Here is a 10,813-nt window from a genome sequence, read left to right on the forward strand (position 1 = left end):
TACTGTAGCGTACACCATGCAAAACATGTATGCAACACTTCTGCCCACATTGTACTCCTTGCAATTGTAGCTGGGGAATGCACTTTCGCAGAGACTTTTGCAGAGACTTCTTATATCTGAAGAGCTAGGAAAGGAGAAAGTGATTTTCTGTACAAGCAGGGTAGCTAAGTCTACAGTATTTTAAGCTGGAAATGTTTTATCATCACTGGATAAATCCTAATATCCTGATGCTAAGTATGTTGCTTTAAAAAAAAAAACCGAATTGAGAAATCAAGTATGCCTAAGAGTTGTAGCTCTATGCAACCACTTGGTAAAGCAAACTGATAATTTATCAGGAACACTGTTCAGGTTTGTGTGGATTATAAAACATCAAAAAGTATTAGCTCATTTGCAGACTATTTTCTGGGTGTTTTTTTTTATTCTTTCATAACCCTCCACCTCAAAAAATGCAAAAGTAAAAACAAGACTTGAATCTTACAGGAAAATGCACTGCAGAGTGGGGGTTGTTTTACAATACCAAAAAAAAAGTTTTAAATGTGCTGCAAATGTAAATACAGGTGACTAAATTTATGCTGGGGTTACTGTCCGGGGATAGCGCCTAAAGCCAAAATCGCTATACTGTAGTCAAAACACATTGGGTTCAGTGGTGGGCTGCGTGTAGGCAAGTGCTTTTAAAACACAAGCACCGCATCCTTGTTTCCTGGACGCCTCCTAAGGATAGGCTGGCTAATGGATTGACTATCTAGTTTAGCTGAGAGGCAGCCATCTTGAGTAAGGGCAAGTCCCAGCTTCGGCGCTGTTTACAGACGAATAGGACTGGGCAACACGGAGGCGCAAGAAAACGGCAAGGTATTAAGTCTCGCGAGGTTTGATTCACAGCGGCCCCGCCCTCTGAGAGGCGCTGGGTCTGCAGAGCCCCCAGAGCTCCCGTGTGATCCTGCAAGTGCCCGTGTTTGGGAAGCGAAGCAGGCTCGCCCGCCTCCGAAGCTTTCCTCTGGCCACCTGCTGCACTTTGAGGCAATGGGGGTAAGTGAAAGCTTCACCTGTGCAAAGACGGCGTGAGTTGGGGCTGGGGCTGGGAATGCCTCGAGGACATGAGCTGACACGGTGACTTCTCTTTGCAGAAGATCGGGCTGCAGCTCAAAGCCACTTTGGAAAATATTACAAATCTCAGGCCGGTGGGAGAGGATTTTCGATGGTACTTGAAGGTAGGACGCCTTCGACGGATGTTGCCTGTGCACGCTACACACACACACACACACACACACGCTCCATGCACTTAGTTTGCAATGACAATATTTCCTTGTACTGTATTGCTATTAACTTGCACGTCGATGTTGTTGCTACTGGTTGATGGATTTCTTCTTCGTTTATTCTGAAACATTAAAACCGCATTAAATTTAGCAGTGTTAAAAGTGGCAGGGAATGTTGTTATTACACGACCTAAAGTGGGATTTGCTGGCTCTTGGTACATTGTAAGTCTTTGCAAGAGTGCCTTTCTCTCCTCACTAACCACAGCCAGTATCCCAGACTTCTGGGATTAGGGATCATTTTATTAAATCAGTGGAAATTGTTTCATAGTCTCCCTAGGGGCCCCAACACTAATGCTAACAATTACTGCTATAGACCTTTTATTTCTACAATTTGTCATCATTGCATTGTGTACTATGTTCATCTACTATGTTCTTTTTTGCTATCTTATTGCTCTTTATTGGCATTTCTGCCATGCAATTGGCAACTGGCATGCTTTCAAATGAATATGCAAACAATGCACTCTCATGCTGCTCCACCACACCTATGGGTCCTGTGCACTTACTGTTGGAAACTCAGTGGGACTCATTTCTGAATAATCATACCTATGATTGTGTTGTCTGCTATATAAATGGTGTAGTCATGATTATAGTGAAAGTGCACACTAACAGGCTTGGACCAATGTAGGCTGCAGCAAATGCAGTTGTATGTCATTTCTGCAACGTGAGGGTGGAAATTCCGTCCTTGTGCACCACAGTAGCACATTTTTCTTCTATAATCACTCCAGGAAGCCTCTCATATCTGTGAGGCTGCTTTTGTGCTATATCTGGGGCTAATTTCTGACAATTGAAAGTTGTTGGTTTAAGTTGTTGTGGACTTCTTTTTCATGGGAGTGCTACTTCTGTGATTTGTGTCCATTGCATACCTTTGTTTTTTTAATCTTAACATTGTTATTACGGTATTTTTTATTTTTTATTTTAAAAAGATTTTTATTTCGATTCTTTAAAACATTACAAAATATAACAAAAACAAAGGATTTACATAATATAAAAAAACAGAAAAAATATGAAAATACCAAAAACAAAACATGAAAATAAATATTCAAAATAAAGCTTCATCTAAACTTATACTCAACACAATACATATTAAATGATAGATAAAAGGTTTAAATCAAGATGAAATCAGAATGTGAAAATTTTTAAAAGAAAACAAGGAAAAAAGAAAGAAAATGGGAAAAAAAATTAAATACTTCCGATTGTTCACATATTGCTTCCTCTAACTTTCACCCCTCTTAACTCGCTTTCTTAAATTCCTTTAATTAAACCACCTATCACAGGTGTACCATCTTCTTTTATCTAACAAGTATCTCTCTTTATACGTTACTTAAGCAAATCACCAGATCAGTTTTAATACCTTCTTTCTTCAGGTAGTCCTCTACCACTTTCCACTCGTTTTGAATTTTTTGTTTGGGGATATTCCTTACGGTATTTTTTGTTTACCTGTTCTGCTGTTGACTCCTCTAAGCGTCTCATTGTTTGCATCTGGTTTTCTTTTCTTTTTCAGTTGAAGTGTGGAAACTGTGCTGAGGTTTCAGAAAAATGGCAATATCTACGATTAATGGTAGGTCTCAGAACTACAACACAAGCATGCTAAGTTATCCATTTGTTGTCTGTGTGACATAGATCTACATTTGTCTCAAATTATGCTGGAATATGATAAAGTTACTTCTGGAAAACTGATTATATATAAGTCTTCCTCAGTGGCAAGTCTGAACAAACAGCTTCAGCCTGAATCTAGAAGGAGCCCTTGGGAGGTGTGATCTTCATAAATATAAAAAATGTATAATTGTTACCCATTTATATAAGAGGGTATCCAACGCTACAGCTCCACTGTAGCAACAGATTTACATGCGTGCAACAGAGCTTTCTCTTCCTCTCTTGCTCTTCCAGCCCCTCATGCTGCTTTAGTCTGCTTTAGAGTAGATCTTTGGAGCACATGAGGATGAGAGGAAATAGAAATCAAGTCAATGCTGTGGAAGCCAACTGGCCTGGCATTGTATATAGCCCATAGCTTATATGTTCAAAAAATCTTCTGCAAATTAACTGCATGCATGTGGAAGCTTAACATCCCCTCCAACACACAGGGAAATGGACTTTTGTTATATGTGCAAGGTGGACTGGAGTTGAAACAAAGAAACAAACATCAATGGGTTATTTTTTAGGCATTTTCTCAGGTAATTGCAGATGTTTAGGCTACAGTTCCATCGGCCCTAGCTAACACCTTACAGCATTAGGATTAGCCATTCTTGCTGGGGGAAATAACTTTGTTTCCTGATGTCTCTTCTCTAAACTGCCTTGATGTTGATGCCTCCCTTTGACATTTTGTTTAGGACAGCCACCCTCTCAAAGGAGGCAGGGGAAGTGCCACAATGGTTCAGAAATGCAAACTGTGCTCCCGAGAAAACTCCATAGGTAAGCCTATTCATGCGCCTCCATGCCAAAGGCACAAAGAAGCCGAAAACGTGATTCTCTGCAGGCTGTGGGACCTAGTTAGATTTTCAAAATGGAGGGCAGAATATACTAAATTAGAGGGATATCTTCTAAGAAAATACAATTGGGGGGTAATATTCCCTCAAAGCCAGGGACTATTTAGTGCGATCTTTCCAAGCTGGAACAAGTGCCATTCCATTTATGCTAACCTTATAAGGATTTTCACTTCTGTTGTGTAGTGTCTCTATTAAAATCATCCTTACCATGCAGCCTCTGCCTCCAGCATTGCTGGTTCCATTTGCTTTACGCTGTATTTGAGCCTAGTTGTCTATTCCTCCCTTGTTCCTATTTTTGAATGCACTTCTATTCCGCCGCCCCCCTCGCTCCTCACCCCCTTTCAGGTGGACTTCTATTATTATTATTATTATCATCAACATTTTCTCACTGACATTGCAGTATTGCCATGCTACAAGCTCAATTGTATGACATCCAAGGGGCAAAGGGGAAGTAGGCAAGAAACGCTGTCCCATAAGGGCACTGTGTGCAGCCTGTGGAAAACAGCCAGACCCACTTTGTGTCATTCCCAGCCACACACATTTTTTTGTACCCTGACAAGCTAAAGTCCCATGAAGTTTGCCTATTTCTGACAGGGGCGCTGGGCATGCCAGCAATGATGTTTGCAGTACAGATAGTAAACGCTCAGTTAAATGCTGAAGGAGTGTGTAATTGGAACTGACAATAAACAGCAAATGACTGCAAGGCCCAAGTGACCTAAGTGCTGCACAACTAGCCAGAACTTACTGTTTGGCATAATAATGCTCAGCATTCGTTCCAGTGCAGGTTTTACCATACAGTTCTATATATGTCTACTCAGAAGTGAGTTCGATAGGGCTTGCTCCTAGGTAAGTATGTATAAGATTGCACCCTTTCCCCCCATTTATTTGTTCACATTCTGTTTTTGAATGGGCCAAATGTGAAGTAGCTAAGCGGATTTGTTTGTTTTTGTGTGTGTGTGTGTGTGTGTGTGTGTGTGTGTATATATTCCACTGATTTCCCCCCCCCCATTTAAACTAAGATTTGCAATCATCCTGCCAAACTGTTGCAATTTTTTCTCTCCCTTAGGAAACTTGCCATTCTCAGAAAGGGAGAGAATGGTTTTCCAACAGAACAAGCCAATGGCCTCTCCCCCGATGCTGGGCTGGGAAGTGGTGGTGGGTTGAGCGGAGGAGCCCCTCCACTCTGCTTTACTAGCTAAAAAAACATCTATAGTTACAGGGTATGTGGGCATCCTCACTGGCAGGAGGGGGAATTAGGATCGCACCATAAATGGCTCAGGTTGCAGTCCTAAACTCGCTTTCCAGAATTCAGTAGAACTTACTTCTGGGTAGACATGGTTAGGAGTACACAGCTACATGTCATCTGCTTTTTTCTCCTTTCCCCGATTTATAAGTGGAGACATCTGGTTTTCAAAACTAGTCGATACCAAAGGAAATGATGCACACATTGCGATTTCCACTGTTCTTTCATAGATGTGCTTCATTGCTATGTATTTTCCACTTCTTTCAGATATCTTAAGTCACACAATGAAGCCTTACAATGTAAGTTTTGTTGTATTTGTGTTATTGTGAGTGTGGTATACTGGTCTTACTGGGCTTGATCCACACAGCCACAGTTTTGAACGACTCTCTGCATGTGGCTAGAACTATAAATGGGAGATAAACACGAGTACCTGGATTTACATATGGGTAAAGCCCGTATGGGTGGACCCAGGTGGTGCTGTGGGTTAAACCACTGAGCCTAGGGCTTGCTGATCAGAAGGTCGGCGGTTCGAATCCCTGTGATGGGGTGAGCTCCCGTTGCTTGGTCCCAGCTCCTGCCAACCTAGCAGTTTGAAATTACGTCAAAATGCAAGTAGATAAATAGGAATTGCTACAGCGGGAAGGTAAACGGCGTTTCCATGTGCTGCTCTGGTTTGCCAGAAGCAGCTTTGTCATGCTGGCCACATGACCTGGAAGCTATACGCCGGCTCCCTCGGCCAATAATGCGAGATGAGCGCGCAACCCCAGAGTCGGTCACGACTGGACCTAATGGTCAGGGGTCCCTTAACCTTTAAAGCCCATATGATTCCCCATTGTAAGCCTCCCTGACAATTTTGTTAGAGAACCAAGCAAATGATGATGGATATTAATTATTCATATTGTGTTGATATTCTGTCTGCACATGGAAAGCTGAGTGGCGGATATGTTCTTGTTTTCCATGTGTAGTGAGATCCCCTTAGAGTTGTACATGTGGAACAATTCTGCAGTGTAAGGAAGGGAATTGGGCAGATTAATTTAGTCTTCAATCCTAGAAACACCTGGAAATCCTAGAAACACCTTGAACTTGGAACTTACTTCTGAGTAGCTATGCCTAGAATTGCATTGTAGGTGATTCAGTCGCAGGACCTTCCCAAATGTTTGTATTTTTGCTACTCTAGGATAGAGAGGGAAAATATTTGTGCTGCTTTACATGAAAGCATTATTTGAGCATGCAGAACCCTACAGAAATGTAGTGGTACATTCGGAGGATACTTCAAATCCATTGGATAGGAAGATGTAGTTAGGATTGTTGTTTTTTATTAATTTGTCCTACTCAATGCATGCTTGATTCAACAGATATTTGATTGTTGATTATTTAGCTGCAGACTGTAGCTTAAAATGAGTTTCAGTGTTCAAGGTAGAATGTACATTTTCTTTTACCTTTTTGAATAACACTTGAATGTTTGTTTTTCTACTTTTCCTGGGAGATGGAAACTATTCATGGAGATCAACAAGCATTCCTAAGTAACTATTAGTGTTAGAATCATTGCAGTATTTTGTATCTTTATGGGATATGATAATTTTAGAAATTTTATGTTCTGCCTATTTTTATTCCTCTGATGTTACTTTGGCTTCATCCTAGGCTGAAGACAATGAGACATTTAAGACTATAGTGGAGTTTGAGTGCCGTGGCCTTGAACCAGTGGACTTTCAACCACAGGCAAGTTCTCATGAATGTTCTGCCGAGCATGAACCCTAAATTATAATTTAACTTGCTTTTCAGTAAATAGTCCCTTTGGGACCTAGTAACACAACCAGGAGGCAAGAGACAGGTGGTGATTTCCTAGATACTGTATATTCCAGCGTATAAGACGGCTTTTTAACCCAGGAAAATCTTTTCAAAAGTTGGGGAGCCATCTTATATGCCAGTTACAAAAATCTGTGGGCGCTGCATACAGTGGGGGACCTCAAAAACGGCCGCGGCCACATCCCCGCCGTGTGCAGTGACCGTATGAACGCGAAGAAGCGTGCTTGGGAGAGGGCTGCTCCCCGCCGGGGCGAACGGCTCCCTCATGGCTTCGCGACCCGGGTCAGCTCAGAAATACAGTTTTGTATATTTCATTGGTGTCAAACTGCCGCCTCTTCTCTCTTTGTCAGCGCATAGCGAAGGGATCTCTCCCTCTCTCGGCTCTCCTCTCTATGGCTTTTCCCTTTTCGCTGGCTCTCCCGGCCTCGATTCTCTGCCTCTCTATCTCTCTCCTCTCTATGGCTTCTTTTCCCCTCAATTCTCTGCCCCTCTATCTCTCTCTCCTCTCTGTGGCTTCTTTTCCCCTCAATTCTCTGCCTCTCTCTCCTCTCTCTGGCTTCTTTTCCCCTCTCAATAACTAAAAAAACCCCAAAATCCACCATTTCCCCTGCTGCAGACTTGAGTGCTGGAGAAGACAGCCTCCCCTCCCTGGCGAGTATATCCCAAACTCTATATTTTAACTTGAAAATTAGGGGGTTGTCTTATATGCCCAGTTGCCTTATACGCCGGAATATACGGTATGTATTTCTTGATAAAGTGATATGTGCAATAGGTACATTTACAAGCTATTGAGCAGGATTCCAGCAACAGAGGAAGCTCACACAAGGACTTCTGCTAGCACAACTGGACTCTTCCCCCCCCCCCCATGGAGAGGGTTGGGGAATCCCCGGAACAGAGTGGAGGGGGGGGGAGAGGGCAGATCGTTCAGTTAGGCAAGCATAAATGCTTCTGCTGATAGAGCAAACTGATTAGTGCTTCCTTGAATTCCTCCCAGTACAGTACATTCTGGAAATCCTGAAATTATGTGGCACCCAAAATCCTATGAATTTTCAGCATGCAGCAGGTGGTAGGAAATTCTGAGACTGGATAAGGGAGAATGAGCACAGAGACTCCACATGTTCATGTAGACATACGTTCTAGCTTTTTATCCGCACAGGCCACAGACCTTGCAAGGTCAGTGGCCCTGAATAGTATAAGGCAGGGGGCAGCTGGCCTATTCAAGACACTCTAGCAAAAATTTCAGTTCTCAACTAAACAAAATACAGTGGTGCCTTGACTTACGAATTTAATCCATTCCGAAGGCACCTTTGTCGGTCGAAAAATTTGTAAGTCGAAAAACGACATTGGAAACGTGATTTCCCATAGGAATGCATTGGAAACGGAAAAATTCGTAAGTCGAAGCAACTCTATCTAAAAATTCGTAAGTTAAAAAATCCCTATCTAAAACCGCCGCGGTTTCCTTTCAGTTGTCGAGACATTCGTAAGTGCGCGACCATTACCCCTATTCGTAAGTCAAAAAATTCGGTTGTCGAGTCGTTCGTAAGTCGAGGTACCACTGTACTGTGTTTGGATCTCTTTATAAAATCTTACATAATACAAAGACTTAAGATTTCTTGTAGCACAGAGCATCTTTACGCAATAAACACTTAAGCTGTGCTGCAGTAAATCTGTTAGGGCTGAATCCAGTGCTAGTCATAGATGTAGACTTAAGTTACCGTAGGTTCATCCTTGTCAGGATGAGCAAAACTTAGGTGTGGGATTTAGACTTCAAGGTGCCACAAGAGTCTACTTTCTGCTGCGACAGATCAGCAGGTAGCAAACTGCCTTATATCAAGTCAGACCATTGGTTTCTCTAGCTCAGTGCTGCTGGCACTGGCAGGGGCCCTTCCAGGGTTTCAGCATGGAGCCTTTTCAAAGCCTTCCCTAGACATGCCAGGAATTAAACCGGGACCACCTTCATGTAACACAGCTACTGAACCAATGAGCAATGGTCCTTCCCATACAGCTGTCCCCACGGGTGGCATCTCAGCTATGTTTCCAAGAATACAGATGTGGCGGAGGAATGTATAGTTCTATATAGATCTATATCAGGCATAGGCAAACTCGGCCCTCCAGGTGTTTTGAGACTACTATTCCCATCATCCTTGACCACTGGTCCTGTTAGCTAGGGGTGATGGGAGTTGTAGTCTGAAAACATTTGGAGGGCAGAGTTTGCCTATGCCTGATCTATATAGTTATGTATAGATCTCCTTGTCACACAGGAGAGTTCCTTTGCTGTTTCTTTCCACCTGTACTGTTCCAGATATATATATATGGCTGTATGCTAAAGAGATTTCTGTTTATAGGCTGGGTTTTCTGCAGAAGGCGCAGAATCTGGCACACGTTTTGATGAGATCAACTTGTTGGAAAAGGTACTGTCTCTGAAAAGAATATCTATTAAAATAACCTCATAGTCCATGACACCTTCTACCCACCCAAACAGACTTCAGTTTGAAAAGTTAGCCCCGCATTCTGATATTATATGTATCCACCACTATAAAGTTTTGGGGGCCAGAAGAGATTATCCTGCTTGCTTAGTGCTAAACAGGGGAGGGCTCACAAGTAAAGGCAGGATAACTTTCTTGAATCAAGCCTCTCATCTGACAGGTTCTGGGTGGCCATCTCTCTTCTTTGGGCTTTGTGGTTCTCAATATTCCTTTTACCTTCTGGCAGCCAAACTAGATGTCATGTTAATGGAAATAAAGGGCATCTTTTAATTACAGAAATAGCAGCTGGAATGATACCAGGGCAGCCTCAAAATTTCTGGGAAGGGGTGTGTGAGCTCTTTCTCTCACAACCACAATATCAGCAAGAATACCTTTCTAACACTGCTATTTATGTACCAAAGAAAGCTCGCATGGGAGCGGCATGAGCAGCTCCAGAGAAACTCCAACCTTGTGGTAGTATAATGTAGGGACAGGTGCAGCCCTGGAGTATTTAATATATGCAAAAATACAAGAACTGGGAATACAAATTCAGATGGACTTCAGTGTTGTTCTCTGGTGTTAGATGGTGTCAGGTAAACTCTTGGAAAACTCAGGCTAGTAAATATTCACTCATAGCCTTCCTCAGCTGTGAGCAGCAGTGTCTGGATCAGCTCCATTTCTTGGCACAAAGAGCAGTCTGTCTGGTGACCCACCAATTAGCTCAACCAATTTAATCCGTTCAACCAGGGGAGACGGCAAGTCTGTCTATTAGCAAGACTGTGGACTTCACACACACAAAATCTCCTTATGCTAAAAATGTTCAGCTTGAAGCTAATTTTTTAAAACATATTAGGGTTGCAAGGAAGTTCATAATGTGCCTGAAATTCATGCTGGACTCCTAAGCAGAGAATTCTAAAATTGTAATGTTGTGTATTTAACTCCACAGGACTGGAATGACTATGATGAAAAAATAAAGGAATCTGTTGGCATCTATGAAGTGACACATAGGTTTGTCAAATGTTGAAGCTTTTGTTTTGTGTGGGATCATTTTCTATGTGGCCATGTTTAAATTGTGTTTACAGAACCTAGAATAAAAGTTATACTTTCTGCAGGATTTATTTTTCAACACTTGTGGGCTTAACTTTTTTATTACACCAAAGTCTAAAGAGGTTTTTATCATGCTTACAGTTAAGTTAATGCTGGAATTGCCTCTTCAAAGCATTTGATTAATGTTTATTCATGTTAAGGCACAAGAGCTTTCATAGGAGGGTGGGAAAGATGCTTGCTCACCTATTGTAATAACTATTATTGTCATTAAAGTTCTTGGCTTCTCTCACATTTATGTATAATTGCAAGTGCCTTATACCTAGAAATGTATTTTGAAATCTTAAGAAGCTATTGGATATATCTACGGTAATTAGATTTCCAAGGTTAGCTGACTAAACAGTCTTCATTAATAATACAATTTCATATTGTTCAGGTGCAGCCCCAGGCCTTCCAGAG

At 42.0% G+C, this 10,813-nt stretch overlaps 1 protein-coding gene across 1 annotated transcript; it reads left to right on the plus strand.

Annotated features, from left to right (window-relative positions):
* The first annotated feature begins 855 nt into the window (after positions 1–855).
* CZIB (CXXC motif containing zinc binding protein) lies at positions 856–10,436 on the plus strand. Its single transcript, XM_035122089.2, has 8 exons — positions 856–1,026; positions 1,125–1,208; positions 2,815–2,871; positions 3,641–3,722; positions 5,307–5,338; positions 6,681–6,758; positions 9,191–9,256; positions 10,257–10,436. Exons 1-8 carry the CDS (start codon positions 1,021–1,023, stop codon positions 10,332–10,334), a joined length of 483 nt encoding a protein of 160 aa, XP_034977980.1. The 5' UTR covers positions 856–1,020; the 3' UTR covers positions 10,335–10,436.
* The last annotated feature ends 377 nt before the right edge of the window (positions 10,437–10,813 follow it).

This window comes from Zootoca vivipara, chromosome 7 (assembly GCF_963506605.1).
Source record: "Zootoca vivipara chromosome 7, rZooViv1.1, whole genome shotgun sequence".
In the NCBI taxonomy this organism is placed as follows: domain Eukaryota; kingdom Metazoa; phylum Chordata; class Lepidosauria; order Squamata; family Lacertidae; genus Zootoca; species Zootoca vivipara.

Bases quoted from the DNA above. Each gene is read 5' to 3' on its own strand.
- CZIB (XM_035122089.2), top strand. The intron at 2,872-3,640 runs GTAGGTCTCAGA...CATTTTGTTTAG, and splicing joins GGCAATATCTACGATTAATG to GACAGCCACCCTCTCAAAGG. The intron at 6,759-9,190 runs GCAAGTTCTCAT...TTCTGTTTATAG, and splicing joins CAGTGGACTTTCAACCACAG to GCTGGGTTTTCTGCAGAAGG.